The following is an 18,412-nucleotide window of genomic DNA, read 5'->3' on the forward strand; positions in this document are numbered from 1 at the left end:
ACACTGCTTCTCATTTTATTTGAAATTACTTCTCCTTGCAGTGCTTCTGGGAAAAATAGAACGTGGAAGGATAAGGAATACTGCATTATTTTCCCTTGTGGTTGAAATGGGTGTGAAAAAATGTGAAAACATCCACAATGACAGAAAAACAAAGGATGCATTTTCTATTCTCACGTTTTGTTCTTTCTTTTCTGATATTTTGTCACCATGTCTTGCAAACTGCCACAAGTGAGAAAGAAACCAAACAGGGAACAAGAGGAGAAAGAGAAACACAGAAGGTGAGATAAACAAATAATAGTGTAAAAGCAGGACAAAATGAGATAAATCCAAAATAAAACATTTTACACTAACACACCTACATAAAATAGCTACCCATTGTTCTGTAAAACACTAAATCAACTCATGCCTGCTCAAACAGAAATAGAGTGTGTAATGTCTTCCTTTTTAGTCTCTTTTATTGCAGTCAAGGTTTACCTCCACAGGTTCAAAGCTAGCATAACCCTCAACCCCATTGCAAAGAGGGAGGAGGTAATCAAACAGGGAAAACCAGCAAAGAGACAAAAGATCAGAGGCAGGGAGCTGAATTAAACCATTTGAGAAGTACTTGGGGAGTTGACAGAGTGAAGTATGACTCAGAGTACAAAAGAGCTTGGGAATATATGTAGGAAAATGTGGGAGAATCAAAAGATATATGTGATTGACAGCATCAGAAAATCAGCAGGGTTTGTATTATTCCAGGCCTCTAGCTACATTGTAGAGTGTGTATCATGAATACAGATTCACTGAAGCAAAGGCAAGAGACCCATTAACAGGAGAAAATTTGGCATGTCACAGCATAAAGAACACAGGTGGAATTAAAAACATTAATGAAGCTGAGTTCCTTTAGCATCTTCAGTAAGCCGTGACTGTGAACTGATATGCACAGCAGCAGGAATGCAGAACACAGTCATTAACACTCTTGTGCAACTCTTGATAATCTGCTGAGGAAAAAGGTTAATTTAACTTCCTTTGCAGAATATTAAAGCTGTGCTGTACCTGTTTATTAGGTCCTCATTGTCATCACTCTCCATCTCATCCTCAATTGCAGCTTGCAGATCTCCTATCCTCTTGAAGGCCAGCTTAAGGTCCACTTGTAAGCTCTGATTGGCCGCCTCTAAGCTCTCAATGTCCATTTCCTGTTGAATGGATTTCACCACAGAAGCATGGTTACATCAGCCAATGTAAACACTACTGAAACCTGTCAGGTCACCAAGCAACCAAGGCCTTACCAGCTCATGCTTCTTACGGCTTGCTTCGCCCTCCTTCTTGGACAGCTCTCCCATCTCTTCTTTCATGTCCCTTATCTGCCTCTGCATGCGCTTATTCTGGTCCTTCTCCCTGTTTTCTGCAGCGATGCGTTGGTTTCTCTCCTCTGTCATCTTTTCCAGATTCTCCTTCAGACGACCCACCAGGCTCTGGGAGCAATCGATGGGAACTGATTGAGTTTGTGCTTATCACAAATAGTTTAACATTTATCAACAGAATTAGCAATATGAATTATAGTGTTTTGAAAAGTCATTATATTTACAAGTCACATTTTTTTTGTTTCCCAATTCAAGATGATGAAAATATCATTTCAGACTACTATTTCATTTGGCCTTACAAACATTTCAGCAGTGTTAATAATAGAGGAGTCAATTGTGTTTGCTGTTTTGGATGAAATAGTTAGAAACTAGAAATGTTTCGCTATATTTCTCACTTAGAGATCCTGACATGCCTGGGTTGTAAAGGGGACATACTATAGAGTACAAAAGAAAATCACTTTTTTCTGTGCTTGACTGCATATACTTCTGATGAGGTGTCTGATGTCGCTACGGCTCAAAAACTCAAAAAACGTAACCCTGACCTTTTGATTTGGACCCCATGTATCTGAAAATGTGTCATTCATTGAGCTTTCAGAAATGCAGGGTCAAGTTTAAACTCTTTTGTTGTTGCTCTTTGTTTTGTGATTAGCATCTAATCGCATCATTAGTTCACTTACCTTAATTAAATGAGCAAACAATGTGCTTTGTTTAATGTTTTACATCCCATCACGGAAATCTGACTTCAAATTGACACTTTATTTTTTTATTTTATTTTATTTTTTTGTCAATTGGAAGTTAGAAATTCCTTTTTCCAATTTGTCACTAAATGCAACATCAGTAACTGCCATTGCAAAAACAAGCATCAGTGAAATATTGGTTATAAAAGCAACATTTCTTGATGTTGGCAGCTAAAAATGTAAAACAATAAAAAAGTTCAGAGTTTATGTGTAAAAAAAAAAATCTGCTTTCTCAATAGTGTTATTCACCAGCTAGCAGTTATGTTCTGCAGTGCTGTTTTAATGACTTGTGCCTGTTCAGCACGCAACTCAGAACAAGATAGTGGCAAAAGAAGGATCTGTAGCTGAATAACTGTTCATGATCCAGCTGCATATGAGAGAAATGTAAGAATTTGAGGATAAAATTGCCAGTCAAGTATTCTTCAAATTCTTCTTAGTGTGGCCTGTAGTTTGAACTCTAAGGCCATTTACTGTATGCTCTCTCATGCTGTAATAACATGCCCCAGGGGTTGTTAAATACTACAGATCTCCCAAGAGAAAGAGAAGGGCGGTGTGGAGCTGTGGGTCACACCACGCCCCTAAAATGATCCGCTTCATGAAAAGGGAGCTGCTGCAGTGTTTCTGTGTTATTTCAAACAAAGCAAGTCACAGAGATTTCATTAAGACTTCTGTAAATTGTGTCTGCTTGTGATAACAGGGCATAATATGTCGCCTTTAAATTCTGAACAGACAGAATTTTAACCAAAAAATATCTACAACATAATCTTAACTAGAATATATTCTGTTCAAGATATGTATGCCCTTTGGACAAGTATAAATTTAATAAAAGAAAATTAAAAAGTCCAATGTAGGCATCTGGAATATAAATGTTTCTTGAACTGGAATAAAAATTTCAGGTATAGGTGTCTCTAAAAAAAAAAAAAACATACACTAAGCTACAAAAAGTGACTTCCTTTGACTTGAAAGGAATAATACGGGGAATATACTATTATTTTACAACGAAGAACTCAATTACAGATATCTTTACTGATATTAATTATATTTATAATGTGTTAAATTATTTGCCAAATGGTCTAATACCAGTGGTCTCATACAGTATGGACATATGAACACATCTTAAACACAACCACTACCTTTGCTCAGTGTTAATCATTTAATTCTTTCAAATTTTACTTTAACATTTTTGTTGGAGACATAATGTTAATGTCATTATACTATGCTACTATACAATAATATTATAAAATAACCAAGAGATTTAAGCAGTGACAGATATTTAGTGATGTCATGTAAAATGCAATGAATAAATAAGTAAATATGTGAACGTTATTTAACCCCCTTAATCCAAACTTGACCATTTGAATTCCAATTCAGATCTAAACTATATACTACACATAAACTGTAACGGCTGAACATTTGTATAATCTGTACAAATATCTTCACTGTACTTTATTATGAAGCATTATCAACTTTTTGTTGTCAAAACTGCTGTGAAGCTTGCAAAAATTAAAATACGCCTTTGTTTTTTAACCTGTTTCTTATTATAAATCCCAATATCTTTAAAAAAATGCATCCACTGGGGAATAATCAGTTTTATGAGACTAGCAGCACCATCTCACCTCCAGGCGTTTAACCTGTGTCTTTTCATACTCCAGCTTGGTTTCCAGCTCACGGATCTTGGCCTCCTGACGGCTCACAAGCGACTTCTCCACCATAGACTGTTCTTGGAACTCTAACTGGTTCTGTAGCGAATGTAGCTGGAGGAAGATCACAAACACATATAGATTGTAAACATAACTTTCAACCCTAAGGAACAATGCTCACATCAAACTTCTTTCAGAGACTCTGCTTTTAACTTCCTTTCTTAAGTTAGGTGCAAAACCAAAAGAGAAGACGCTCATGTCATGTGCATAAAATTAAACTGCTATTCACCCTTTCATCCACTTTGCATTAATTTATCTATCTTGGTAAATATAATGTGCATTTAGTCTTAATAATGAGCCTACAAACTACCTAAAATTGTAAAAAAAAAACAGAGCTTGTGGTTATAGCTGAGTAACAGCTACAAGTCATGGTAATGACTCTGGCTTTGTGAAATGCCTCAGCTTCATGCAAAGCATGTTTGTTCCATTTAAATAGTATTTTTCATGACTGATAAAAGGAAAAAAGATACGTCACAACAAAACTGGCCCGAAAGGCAGCATGGCACCTAATGAGGGACTTCTGCATCTGAAACAAGGAGGATTTGGAGTTCTCCTTTGATATTACTAAAGAAGCCAGATTTCCCTCCTACTGGGAATGAGATAACCACTTCAAGGTCAGATGCTTTAGATAATGATCACTGCCTACTCTAGCAGGTTTTAACTGTGCCTTGCAGCTTGCTGTGTGTCTAAACTGTAGCCAGAAATATTCTGATGGGTAGACCTAGAGTTGCCTGAAAGCTTGGACACACGTATATTTGAATAAAACAGAGACATGACACACTGTTTGGGAGTGGCAAGAGCTCAGGTCTGTTGCTTTGAGGAAAATACTGTTTACAGCAGATGGTTGTATTTGTTAAATCCACTGCAGATCCAACCGCTCATCAGCTATACTTGCTTTATCCTGTACAGAGTTGCAGGGGGGCTGGAGCTTATCCCGGCTAACGTTGGGTGAGAGGCTAGGACACCAGTCCATCACAGGGGCTAACGCAGAGAAAGATAGCCATGCATGTACATGCTTGCGGCCAGTTTAGAATTACTAATTAACCTGCACATGTCTTTGAACAGCGGGAAGAAAACTCACACAGGCAATGGGAGAACAAGCAAATTAAACACAGAGAAGCCCCAGCTGACCAGCAAGTTTGAGCCCAGAATGCTCTTGCTGTGAAAGCACCACTGTGTATCCACACAAAACATAGTACAGTAACTCAAAGCCTGAATTTCAACAATGCACATTCAAGGAAACATAACAGATTGCCACATCCAAGCCAAATTAAGCATTAATTGCCCAGAAGAAATTAATTTTGCAAACAAATGCATCAACAAAGAAAGCTGACCTGCATCAATCTGTGACACTCCTAACATGATAAAGGTTATCCTCTGAACAAACGACACTCCATTAGAGAAACATGATAAAAGCACTGTTATAAAAACAGGTCTAAATCAGATGCATTAACCTTTGCACCATATGAATCTACATTTATTCTGAACCTCCACCATTAGCTGACACCTCACAGAACACAATAATTTAACGAATCAGCTCACAAGTAGGTAAAAATCAGATGGAAACAGCTTCAGACTGCAACAGTTATATGACTCAAATAAAAAGCTTTAGGTGAGTGGAATACAAGCCAGTTGTGCAATCCACAGTGCAAAAGGAAGAACAACAGTTTGCAGCCTCACAAACAGGAATGGTATTTGTACATAGAAACATCAAAGCCTTGACCTATATGTTAGTGTCAGCGTGCTAAAATACTCAGAATGGCAACGTTAACATGCTGATGTTGAGCAAGTAAAATGTGGTCAGTGAATTTTTTAATCATTACTGCCAAGCCATCTGTTGGATGTTGAAATATTTCACTGACTAAGTGAAAACTGACCTGCCACTGGTGCTGAAGAAAAAAAAAAAGGTCAGAGGATCACCAAAGTCAGCAGGCTTCATCCTCTGACTGACATTGCTCATCTAGGCTGAAAAGCATGTTCAGCTACGGACCGACAGTCTGAGCAGTTCTTATGTTAACATGGGTCAGGGCATAACAAAAATCGGAAAATTAAACACAAATTGAAAAGATACGTTTTTTTACGGTAGAATATTTTTATGACTTTTCAGGCGACCCCATTATTATGCAACATAAAATGTCAAGGAAAGCATTTATGCTACAAGAATTGAGTACAAAAGCTAAATTCTCATAGATCTTATCATTTGTGAAACTACCTATGTGAATCTAATATATAGATGTGCATTCAATACAGAGGAATGTTTGTCTATATAGTAAATAGAAATTCAGTTCAGAGGAAGGTGTATCTAATGTATAGAAATAAAGAAATCAACCGTGTGTGGGCTGAAACACAAGGCACATAAATAGACAGCACAGGCCCTCTGGTCCCAACAAAACAGTAGTTTGACATTTAAAGCATGACTTCTCTGTGAGCGACTGCTGTGAGGGACTTTTTCATGTGTAAGAATAAAACAGCTCCTTTATGATGTGTTTTTTTTTGTTTTTTTTGGTTGATGAAAAAAATCATAGCACACATTGACGGGGTTTTAATTGTTATATTGTATCCCATAATAAAGGCTTGTCATCTTTATAGCTCAGTCTATCGATAGACAAACTTCATTACCTGACAACAATTGGGCACTATTTTTGCACTCCAAATGTCATCCAAATGTTCTGTTTTTAAATCAAATAATGAAAAAGAAAGGAAAAAAAACACATAAACAAGTGAGAGATAATTTGGATAACAGCTAGAATGAGTCCCTGAATTTTAACCATGTCATTTTTTATCATGGTTCATCTACAGTGAAGGGTGGCTGAGTTTAAGGGCATTACCCTTCCTTAGATATAAGATCTGAGTAACAAGAGACCAATTTTCCTCCTTGACTGTAAATTTTCACTGATTCCTTCAATTTATATGTAGATTGCTTTGCAATTTTAAAAGACAGCTTCCATAGAAACCAAGCACTTTTGGTCACAATAATCAGAGAGACCCTCTGAAAAGCTGAGGTGTAATCAGAGAGAAATGTTGAGGCAGCAGGCAGGTTCCCAGCAGGCTGCTTTACAGCTTATAAATACTTCCTTTTACTGTACCTTTTCTTGGATCTCCTGCTTCTCCTTTGTGGCTTCTTCCAGCTGGGCCTGCAGGTCACTTATCTGGCTTAAGTCCCTGGCAGACTAGCAGACATATAGACACAAAATTACCTATCAAAGAATTTCAGTAAGGGTATGTTTGTACAACACTGTGGAGGTGTGAGTGTCCAAGTATGCTTAAATTATCTGCACAGAAAATTACTTTTAAGTGTAATGGCTCATACACACAGCTCTTTGCGATGGCTACAAGCCAGAGTTTCCAACCTACAGGAATAGAACTGTAGTTCTGTGCAGTGACATTTGCAATGCATTCAAACAGCTAACCGAGGATGCTCCACAGGTTGAGCTACCTGTGCAACTGCAGCTTTGTGTTTTTTCATCAGCTCATTCATGTCTTCTTGGTCCTCCTCCATGCGGGACTGCAGGTCATTCTTCTCTCGCTGCAGACGGCTGACCTGCTCATCTAACTAAGAGACAAACAAGGAAGGAAGGAAACACCCACTGCAGTACAGAATGACTAAATTTATTCATGAGCTATTGAATATGATAAATGGTCATTAGCTGGCCAGGCCGTGGCAGTCCTGGAGTCTCATCTAATGGCAATGAAACACAATCTGGACACAGTTATGGCTGGAGGATGACACCAATTGGAGATAATCAATTGGCTCATTTATGCATGGAAAAGTGCAGTGAGAGCATTGCACGGGTGATGTCCTATTTAGAGTTCATCATCTGTGTTCAGGGAGGTATACATGGGCCTTCAAAACGCATGCTATAATCTCAGATCCTCCTTTGCCATAAATGCAGCAATTAAAAAGCAAAACATAGACACACAGAACTCTGTGTGTCATCCCAAGAGACACAAACACCCTCAGTCTATGAGTCTAAATGTAGGCAGTTCTCTCGTGAGACAGCTATTAATGAGCAGACTGAGAGAGGGGGAAAAAAAGACTCAACAAAGCTCATTTATCCATTAGAGCAAAATGTTGAAATCAGACATATGCCAAAGGCCATTTATTATTTTAATATCTTAGCATGATTTGATGCATGAATAATAATGAAAGCCTTGCTACATTTTGAAGAGGGAAAATTTGATAGGCACAGGCCCTGGAGTTATTAAGCATTGTTGATTCTAGTTTCACTTGTTCATTAAAAGAAGAGTATAGGAACATTTATGCAAACAACTTCTATCTTATCAAAATTGTGAAATGACAAAAAGTCCTGGCGGTATTTCAGCAACTACTAATGTGTTATAATGTACAAATTGCTGATTATTCTCCAGATAAACCCCAACTGATTGGCATTCAGGTCTCCTCGAGTGAATAATTGGAACAGAATTTGTTTAGTTCTACTCCACATCATCATGCTGTACCCTCAATACACATCGTAAAGTGATGTGAACACTTACTGATATCTTAGTTTTGACCATATCCTCCATTTGGATATGCAAGTCCTCTATTTCAATCTCCATGCTCTTTCGAGCTTTAACTGCAGCTGAACAAGTGAACTCTGATTCCTCCAACTGTAAGACAGAAAAAGGAGGAAAGGTGCAAGGAGATGACAGACAAAGGTAAAAGTAGGCAAAGATTCACAATCACTGATCAAAACAAAGCTGAAAATCCTTTTTTTTACTAAGTATTGTTGCACATTAATAAGCTACTGTATCATCAACAACTGAGAGAAAAGTCAAACGTTCTACTGAAAGACATACTTGATTTTTTAGCTGGGCAATCTCCCTTTTGCTGGGTGCATTGCTCTTCAGGTGGTCCAACATAATCTGTGCATCAGCCAGAAGGACTTTGGTTCTCTTCAAGTCTTTCTTCAACTTCTTCTCTGTCTCCACATCCCTCTGGCTGACCTGAATAACAAACCACACCTTTGTAGTCATTATTCTTACACAAGATCTTCTATCCTCCTTCAAAACGCATAGCACCACTCAAACTCAAAAGCATCTTATTTCCAATCAAATGAAGTGGCCTTCTCTAAATCACACACTTCACTGCAGTGACAGAGAACAGAGGCAGAGTGAAGGAAGTACCTGGTCCTGTGCAATCAGTAGTTTGGATTCCAGCTCTCTTCTCTCACGCAAGACTTTCTGCTTGTCTTCATATTCCTCCTCCAGCTGTACCTCCATCTGTTTTAGCTGCAGGACACATGAATGTCAAGATGCACAAACGTGTCACCAGTAATAAACAAAGTCACACACAACACAACACCGACCATCTTGTTAGACACAGCTGCTTGTGCACAGCACAGAAGAACAGATCCCCTCAGGCATCATATAAAATGCTTTATTATATATTTTTTATCATTAAATGTTATACAAATGCAAACCCTATTTGTATTCTATCCATTTTGTAATTGATGTGCATCCATTGTGCAGGGGAATGCAAACATCTTAATCAATTTTCTGTGCACTGTTTGATAATGAAAGATGGTCCATCTTAGCATTAAATAATCCATAAAATTAAATTAGTTTTACACATGAAATATTTTACATGAACTTTAAATAATCAGTGCAAGTACAATGAACTTAGACACGTTTGTAAAACTAACCATTTCTCAGTTCCTCCTTGAACAGGCTTGATTAATTATTTCCACAAAAGAAAGGCTTTAAATAAGAATATGTGTTCATTAGTATAAAAAGAAAGCGTGAAAATGAGCATCATCTACCTTCTTACTGCAGGATCGCCTGATTTCCTCCACCTCTTCATCTTTACCCTCAATTTCTTTAGAGTGGGATTGCCGCTGCCTCTCCATCTCCATCTCAAGCCTCAGTTTAGCCTGAGTTCAAGATTAGGATACATATAATGACGTCTGACATAAACACAAAACAATGACTAGTGCTGTTCAAGTTCACACTTCCCAAGAGTTCCCAAGTTTACATTCTGTAGACCAAAACCGAACAAGGTTATGATCCAAAAAAGTCCCAAACGAACAATTGTGCTATTTAGTACAATTAAGTACTAACATGGGCACCACTGCACTTTAACACATACATGTACATATCTTTATTCATCTATTCTATTAACAACCATCACGATACTCAAAATAAAACTGTGCTTAAAAAATGTGTTTTTATTGCATAGCCTACTTTATATAGTCATTTTTTTACTTCAGCAGCAAGTGAAAAGATGCAGCTTCTAAACATCTAGAAAAAAACATAACGTATACCTAAAAGAAATGAAGAAATGAGAGCAGCAGCTGTGTGACAAAATCTGGTGAGGAAGCAGCCCAGCAGATACACACAGCTATACACATCTATGACTCAACATGTCTGTTCATTGTCTTAATGTAGTTGCAATTTTCACAAAGTTTTTTTCACAGTGGTTTGGAGGTTGTGCTGTTCACGTGAATTCTCCATGTACTTTGGACTCTTTCAAGACTTGTTATGATGAGTTTCCATGGCAACAAAGGAGTTGTTTACCGGCAGGCTCAACTGATGAACCTCTCCAAAATCAATATAATCAGTGAATAACACACCAAATCCCAAAGGAATTGAAGAGGATACGAAGAGGATGCAGGGAACGAAACAGAGAGAAAAACTGTGGAAAATGAGCTTGAGGAGTTAACAAGGTCTCAAAAAGAATACTGGGAATGCTGTGTCATGTCACTGAGACACGGCTGCAGGAACACACAAACTTGTCTGTACACTGCATTAAGACTGTGTGTGCAGACCACGATAAGAGAATCAGTGGAAAGCTAAAGAGAGGTGGAATTGCACTGCCTTTTAACCACTGTTGGTGTCATCCTGGACATGTCAATGTAAAGCAGAAGATCTGCACAAGGGACATCAAACTTAGCAGTTTATTTATATTATACCTAGTACCACTGCAGACACAGCCTGTGATGTCATCAGCTCCTTCGTTGCTAGGCTACAAACACAGCATCCTAACGCAGTCATTGCGATCTCTGAAGAATTTAACATCTCCACCTCTGGAACAGTTTGTCAGCTGCCCCATCAGAGAAAATAAGATGGTGGATTTATTTTATGCAAATGTTTAAAAATGCAATCAGCTGCTCTGCTCTTCCTCCTTTAGGAAGATAGACCATAATCTGGTTCTTCTCACCTCCACCTACAAAACCATCGTTCAGCACTAATCATTCATCACACAGACTATTAAAACTTGGTCTAATGAAGCTCTGAGAGGGTGCTCTGAGGTCACAGACTGGAACATTCTCTATGAACCACATAGAGATGACATCAGTGCCATGAGTGTGTGACAGATTGTATAAACCTCTGTGGACAGCAATGTCCCAACATGAACAATAAGATGCTTCTCTAATAACAAGCCCCAGATCACCAGTGACCTGAAAAAACACTTCTAAACTTCAAAAAGAAAGCCTTCAATGATACTGATGACCCGGGTCTCTGGGCTGCCCTAGTCTGCCTCTAGCCTGTGTGGAGGAGTGGTCGTATTTGCACGATCTCACTCACCACTCCTCTGATCACTCCTCATTCCTCATCCTCTGCATGCTGTCACAGTCACTGAGTTGTCCAGTGGGTTTATACACCAAGACATATTTTTGTTTTTTCCCTGTGAGCGTGTATCTGATACTTCGGTTGTTGTTGTGATACGTTCGTGTTATGTTATTTTGATTTGGGTATTATTTAGGAACTCTTGATTACTGTCAGCTCTGTTTTTCTGTGAAAGCTGCAGGAAATTTTCTGGTGTGTTTCTGTTCAAGTGTAGCAGTTTGTTGTCTGGTGATATTTTGGATTGAAGGGTCGTTGCCTTCTATCTGTTGTGTTTTTGTCTCCTTTTACTTCTTTCTGCTTTCCCTTTTGCTCCTTTTTACTGTCTTCCTTCTTTTTCTGTCCCCTCCGTTCAGGTCCAGGAAGATTACATCGATTTCATAATTCAAAGTAAATAAATTAATTAATTAATCAGATTATCAAGAGGAGCCTTATACCCATAAACCTCCCTTTGGCAAAGCAAATTTGTTTGGCACAACACAGCAACCAGACTATCATTTTGTTTGATACAATGCTGGATAAGACAGGTTAAAAGAAAAGGAAGTCTTTAAGAAGGAAGTATGGGAGATATAGAAGACAACAGAAAAACAACTTAAAACTAAGATTGAAATGTGCAAGCATGAAAAAGTTAGAACGTCAGCTCCAGCAGAACAACAAGAATAAATCCAACTAAATGTTACAGTTTGGAGAGTTAAAGGGCTTAGAAAAAGGTTAATTTGGAAGCTAAAACTCTGCATAGAACTATATAAAAAGATTTCAGCAATGCAAATAAGTTGTATTTTTGTACAACCCTGTACCTGCTCCAGCATTTGGATGGTTCCAGCTTGTTCATCCAACTCCTCCTCTTGGTCTTTCACTTTGGCCTCGAGGTCGCGAAGCTGCTTCTTTACCTTGGCCAGCGAGGCCTCATCCTTGGACTCCTGGGAAGATAGATCCTGCATCTCTGCCTCCAGCTGCTGCACCTTCACATTTGTGGCATATAATTCTGTGTCCTTGTCCTGCAGATGGAATAGATGCAGTAAAACTGCACATCTGGACCAGCACAATTATAGTATGTCAAACAGAGAGCAGAGAAAACAGAAGCTTACCTGCAGCTGCTGGCGGAGGTTAAATATCTCACCAGTCATTATGTCTTTGTCTCGAGCCAGTTTCTCCCGTTGGCTCCTTTCTCTTTGTACCTCATCCTGAGCCTGATTCTGCTCCAAGTCAAATCTGGAACATACACATGGATACAACAAACTGAACCACAACTAAAGAGAATGGTGATGATCATAGATATAACAGATAACTTCATACTAACACAGATTTTAAGTCATTAGTGGATATTATATTTAAAAACAAAATTAAAAAATAAGTCTTTATAAAGCATCTCATACAAAAAATGCTTCTTACGGAAACCGCTCATTCAGAATCAGTACTCCAAATCATTTACATTGTTTACAGTACTTGCCATCCTGAGCACTTTCTCTTTTGTAGCTTTTATTTTTAGCTCCTTTTATTTGCTATCAATTTGGCATTGGTTTGTGATAATCTGCAAAATGTTTTCTTCAGCTGTCTAAGGCAGAAACACTTATCGTTAGTGAACTTAACAGCTAAGTGTTTCATGCTGACAGCTCGTCTTAATTCCCTGTTTTTCTCTCTGAAGTGCAGCTGAAAATAATTTCACCCACAGAGCATCTTCAATTAGCCACAGGGGAGAGATCACATTCTGCCACAGCGATAGCTTCTCAAGTGCTTAAAGTCTGAGTCATTTTCTCAGCTAATGCAATTCCACAGATTACAGAACATCTTACTAACTATTCAAATTACAGAAAACTTGAGCATTATGTGAGTGGGCCTAGGCTGGGCAATCCCAGGAGAACTGAGCTATGAGTTCTCTGTGTTTAAAATTAACAGATAGGTGTGGAAACAGTAGATTGAGGGAGCAAGTTGAAACTGACTTCCTCTGTTTCTTCTCCAGATCATGGTTGCGGTTCTGTAAGCCCTCCAGGTGAAGCTTGGTGTCCTGCAGCTCAGCAGTCATCTTCTGGCATTTCTTCTTCAGCTGCTGAATAGAGCGCTGTGCATCCTCATTATCTGTCTGCAAATCAGTCAGCTGCAGCACACATACACACACAGACATATCTTTATTATTATTTTCTGACAGCTCAATGCATATCATTACTGTTTCATTTATGCAGTTTAAAGGTTTCAAGTATGTTGAAGTCATAGAAGGGAGAAGGTTTTCTGAGTAAAATTCACATATTTTATCTTGCCTTTCTCTCAACTTGTCTTTTGCTCTGCTGCTCTGTCTCAAGCTTGTCATCAAACTCCTGTTGGAGTTTCTTTTTGGTGAAGTCCATTTCTCGAATGGCTCGATTGTATTTTATCCGCCACTCGCCTCCTGAAGGAAAGACATACAAACCAGAAAATGTCTTTGTGACATTTGGTTGTCTCTTGCCTTTAATGCAGGCCTAGCAGGGTACAGAGTGCAAGAGGCTCAAAAGCTCTAAAAAGATGGATGCTGTGGATTATAGAGTGCACTGTACTGGCTGAGATGGTTATCACATTCAAGGACTGACATAATATAATCTTTCAGGAAATAAAGCTTCTTTCATCAAATCCTGTCCTTATGAGGTCAAAAAATTCAGCAGGAAGCTACAAAGCAGCCTTTGCGTTTCAGCTCTAATCTTGAATAAACCTTAGGTAAAAATTCTGAGCACACCACAATGGCAGTTAGAGAAGGACATGTCTAAGTGGCACTTTCCACAGTTCTTAGCCGACCCTAATTCTGGAGCTGTCACAGGCTATCAGAACTAAAACAGTGGCCAGGCAGACATTCGGTTTCAGGTTCATTTCCAAGCCTTATCATTTTAGAGCCTGTCCATTTCTCCTTCACATACCAACACCGGCTCCTCCATCAGTGCTGCTCATTAGCATATATATAGCATAATGACAACTTGCAGGGCCACCAGCTCTGATCCCAACGATTACTTTCTCATTCATCTAAGAATTCTGATATGCTCTGTAATGGCTTGTCTGCTGAGGTGGGTTGAAGGGGGTGGAATAGAGGGGGGCGGGGAGCTCATGGACAATATGCTCGCAGCAGGCGCTCTATTTTCCAGCAGGGGGAAACCAATCAGCAGCAGGCATTAGTTGTGTGCCTGGGAGCGAACATCTTAATCTCCTAGTGGTAAATCCCAAACTTGGAAAATATACTTAACAGCATTATGCTAGATGTGACCAAGTCTAACTGCCATGTCTCCTGCTGAAACAGTTGAACAAAGCCACTCATTCCTGCAGCTACAATTAGTGTAAGGGAGATTTTCTAACTGCGCACATAATGCTGGTATGAGCAGTTCAGTAAATTATGCTTCTGACCTGATCTGACATGCCCATTAGGGAGGCTTAGTCAAGCTGCTGTAAGTGTCAAAAGGTACAATTAATTAGGGAATTTAAAGCAAATGTTAAAAAGCACTGATTGTGTTACCAAAGAGTGCCCTCAATTTAAGTGAAATCCTCGAAATTATCTTCATGTTTGCATTCTGAGTCCATGGATAATTTGTTTCTTAACAAACCAGAATCAACGTCGTCTTCCAACTCTCCATTGAGTTCTGATGTTTTCATGAGCCTTGCTTCCATCACTTCCATTTCCTGCGCTTCTACCTGTTTCTTCATGGCATCAAACTTAACCTGAAATACACAAATTCCAATTATCAATAAAAACACCCTAGTCACAGTAAAGTAGAATCTTTCAAGCTCTGTAGAAAAACACTGCAATTGTGTTTTTTTTTTTGTATGTTTTAGTGTGTATATATATATATATATATATGCCTGTAGATCCTTCATGTCCCTCTCCAGACGGAGTCTCTCTGAAGTCTCAGTCTCCAGCAGCTGGGAAGCTGATTCACAGGCGCTCCTCTCATCAGCAAGCTCTGCCAGCAACTCTGTGATCTGAACACATACAAGGAATCACATTCATGGTGTGAAGAAAAATGACCAAATATTCACTGATCAAATCTTTAACTCAAATGAAAGTGCATAACTTCACCACCAATTTCAAACACCATTCTCCAGGAATGCAATGACACAGACAAAGGGACCCACCCTACTTTCCAATCGATCTGTGTTCAGTCTCAGCTCATTTCGCTCCTTCTCCACTCTCTCAAGCTTCAATTTCTGCAGCTGTATCTCCTCCTGGAGCAATGTATTTTATATGTTATGTTACAGATGAAACCATGAAATATTAAGCATTGTATTTAAAAAAAAAAAAAGGGGGGGGGGGGGGGGGCATTTAGGACAAGAAGTGCTATAATGCAGTGGCAAGTACTGCATTTTGAAAGTGATTGAAGGCTGCATAAATATAGGTACAAGCACAGGGTGAGATGGATCAGAAAAGAAAGGTCTGCTCACATCTTTGCTTTGCATTTGCTCCTCTGTGAGCTGGACTTTAATGAGGGGCTGCACTGTAGTGAAGAGCTTCCACCATGGCCAGTCCTTCACACCATGATTCTTCTTGATGTTTTTCTGGATGCACCTGATTGCTAGATCCTGAATCTAAACACACAAGGAAAGGAAGGCCACAGAGAAATCCTAAGTTGATAATAAGCATTTCTTCAGTGTATATGAATGAAACTCTACAGACTGAGTCCACAGTATTATAATAATTTCAGAATTAACTGTGAGTGAATCTGTAAATGATCCTCTAACACAAAGTTTTTACATTAAAGGCAGCATGGCTATTTTATCCAAACTGTACTGATGCATTCACTACAGGGTTTTAATTAATTATATGGATACAAAAGATTTAGTCTATGCATAGGTACAGCATGTTGGCAGTGCTTAAAAACAAAAATTCTCAAATACTTTCTAGAATATATGTTTTAAAACACTCATCTACATTTAATATGTCATCTTCACTACTAATGAACAAAATCTGAAAACATTGCATTCTTCATTGTTTTGTTTTGTTGCCCGTTTATGAGCAACAGATATCCCAAGACCTGCCAACCTCCTCTAGAGAGTTTCTGCAGAGTGCGTTCCAAGGCTGGAAGCTAATTTTTGATTAATTAAATCAAACATGTCGGCAGCTAATTCCAAGTATTACACGATTTCCATGCTGCTTATGCATGAGGCTCTCTAGCAGCAGCAGATTATGGGCAAACCCAATTAGAGCAACACAATTCTCAGCATCAGGTACATTTTGCCCTGAAGGTTCTCTCTATAACCAATTAGGATTTGTCACACAGTGAAAGCTTTAACATGCAACAAAATGCAGCAATTCTCTGACAGAAGATTTAAGCAGGTCTCACTTGTCATATTTAGTCTAAAAAGAATAGGAAACAAACAAAAGATTATGCTACATGAGCACTGTGAATAAATATTATGGTATTTAAATCAAATTAAGAGGGTGAGACAACTGTACAATTGTGTGATGTGTATTACAATTCTGAACCAAGATAAAAAAAAAAAACAAAAAAACAAAAGACACATTTTCCACTCTTTTTTTTTTTTTTTTTTTTTTGAGTGTTAAAAATATGTGTTTTTAGTGCATGGACAGGCATTCCTATGAGTATACGTGTAAGTCATGAGTGCTGCAATGCATGACTGCAGTACCCTCTGATGTTACCCCTTTCTGAAAGACTAGTTTTTGGGGAATTCTTAACATGAAATGGTTAAGAATAGTCTGTTTTGCCTGGGTAATTTTATTATTGCTAGGCATATCAATTCTGAAATAAAAGATATATTTCCAAGAGCTTTAATAATTTCTGTCTACATCACTGGCTTGAAATCACTGAAGGTATACACTATAGGAAGACTTTAATACCAAGGAAGAGTACTGTATATCCATGCATATACAATGGGATCGGTCTTTCCTACTATTCAGAGCCCCTTGAGTAGAATCCCCTGCCTGATGATTTTTAGCGAACCAACGTGCATGTTGAACTGATATGATGCAAAAAAGAAAAAAAAAAGGGGCAAGGAAAAGAAACATTTGTAAGTACCTGAAGGACAAAACTCCAAATTCAGCAAGTGCCCACTGAGGCAAAATAACAGACTTTTAGAATGTCAGACTGTCCCCTTGAGGAGACAGCTGGAAGAGAAAAAAAAAGGAAAAAAAAGGAGAGAAAAACTGTGGTTTTGTTATCTAATGTCACGTGAGCTTGGCACAGCTTCACAAGGTTAACATGCCAGAGAAGATAAATCAAGGGAAATTGTGACTTCCCGTCACATCCATACACATCAACGAGCAAGTGCCTGAGAGGTTTCACCAGTATTCATTCGTAGCTGTTCCAGAGGCAAATTACCATTTACTGTACCTGCTAAGACCGGATACTTCAAACAGTGCAAAAGGTAATGGAGCACTATCAGCTTTCAGAGTTATATCTGGGTAACAGCAAGGGTGCAACTGCATGTTATTATACAGTGATAATTCTAAGATTCAACAGCAACATACTCTATAAATATTCACGCTGCAGAGAAGGAGAGATGAAATTCAGTCAATAAGCCACCATGGCCATTTATCTCTTCCCCAACTCTGGTAGTGACTAACTGAATCTAGAATAATATAAACAGAATGAAAATCAATGGAAAAAAATGCCCTTCACAAAATTATTGCAAGGAGAGACTGTATTTACTATATATGCATCAGCTGAATAGGAATAATTTTAGCATATTGCAGCTGCTTGAGAAATGTATAACAAAAAGGGCTCGCATAGGGAAGCAAATTTAATCTTGATTTCTCTTTAGATGCAAAACTCATTCACTCACACAGCCAACACAAACCATTTACCTAATACTGTTAGAAAGTATACACAAAGTAAAACCCCTCCAACAGAAATTAAATCTATTCTTAACGTTAGCGACATCATTTTGTACCCCCCCCCCCCCATGCAGAAACACAATGACTAAGAAAAAGCTGCAGCATACCAATAACACTTTTCAAAATGCAAATTTAGACAATAAGGGTGTCAGTTCAACTAACCAGAGGTATCTATCTGGAAAAGTTGAGGAAAAGGACTTACTAGGATTGGAAAGCAGGAATGAAATATTCTAAATATGATTTTTGTTCATCAATATACATGCTTCT

The 18,412-nt window shown here is 38.5% G+C and overlaps 1 protein-coding gene across 5 annotated transcripts in view; it reads right to left on the bottom strand.

Moving 5' to 3' along the window:
• The window catches only part of LOC121653841 (unconventional myosin-XVIIIa-like), a 72,268-nt gene that overhangs the window by 11,045 nt on the left and 42,811 nt on the right, over positions 1-18,412 (bottom strand). For 3 of the 5 annotated variants that reach the window (XM_042007535.1, XM_042007532.1, XM_042007534.1), the window contains exons 22-39: positions 15,736-15,879; positions 15,430-15,519; positions 15,157-15,276; positions 14,901-15,015; positions 13,599-13,726; positions 13,284-13,438; positions 12,432-12,555; positions 12,141-12,341; positions 9,540-9,650; positions 8,905-9,009; positions 8,578-8,724; positions 8,275-8,388; positions 7,217-7,333; positions 6,867-6,950; positions 3,697-3,834; positions 1,269-1,454; positions 1,036-1,175; positions 175-219 (exon numbers count right to left, since the gene is read on the bottom strand). In XM_042007535.1, the coding sequence (XP_041863469.1) occupies positions 175-219; positions 1,036-1,175; positions 1,269-1,454; positions 3,697-3,834; positions 6,867-6,950; positions 7,217-7,333; positions 8,275-8,388; positions 8,578-8,724; positions 8,905-9,009; positions 9,540-9,650; positions 12,141-12,341; positions 12,432-12,555; positions 13,284-13,438; positions 13,599-13,726; positions 14,901-15,015; positions 15,157-15,276; positions 15,430-15,519; positions 15,736-15,879 (2,264 nt within the window). The remainder of the gene's footprint in view (positions 1-174; positions 220-1,035; positions 1,176-1,268; positions 1,455-3,696; positions 3,835-6,866; positions 6,951-7,216; positions 7,334-8,274; positions 8,389-8,577; positions 8,725-8,904; positions 9,010-9,539; positions 9,651-12,140; positions 12,342-12,431; positions 12,556-13,283; positions 13,439-13,598; positions 13,727-14,900; positions 15,016-15,156; positions 15,277-15,429; positions 15,520-15,735; positions 15,880-18,412) is intronic. The other 2 variants (XM_042007536.1, XM_042007533.1) reach the window with 1 other exon arrangement.

The sequence above is a fragment of the Melanotaenia boesemani genome, chromosome 15, assembly GCF_017639745.1.
Source record: "Melanotaenia boesemani isolate fMelBoe1 chromosome 15, fMelBoe1.pri, whole genome shotgun sequence".
In the NCBI taxonomy this organism is placed as follows: domain Eukaryota; kingdom Metazoa; phylum Chordata; class Actinopteri; order Atheriniformes; family Melanotaeniidae; genus Melanotaenia; species Melanotaenia boesemani.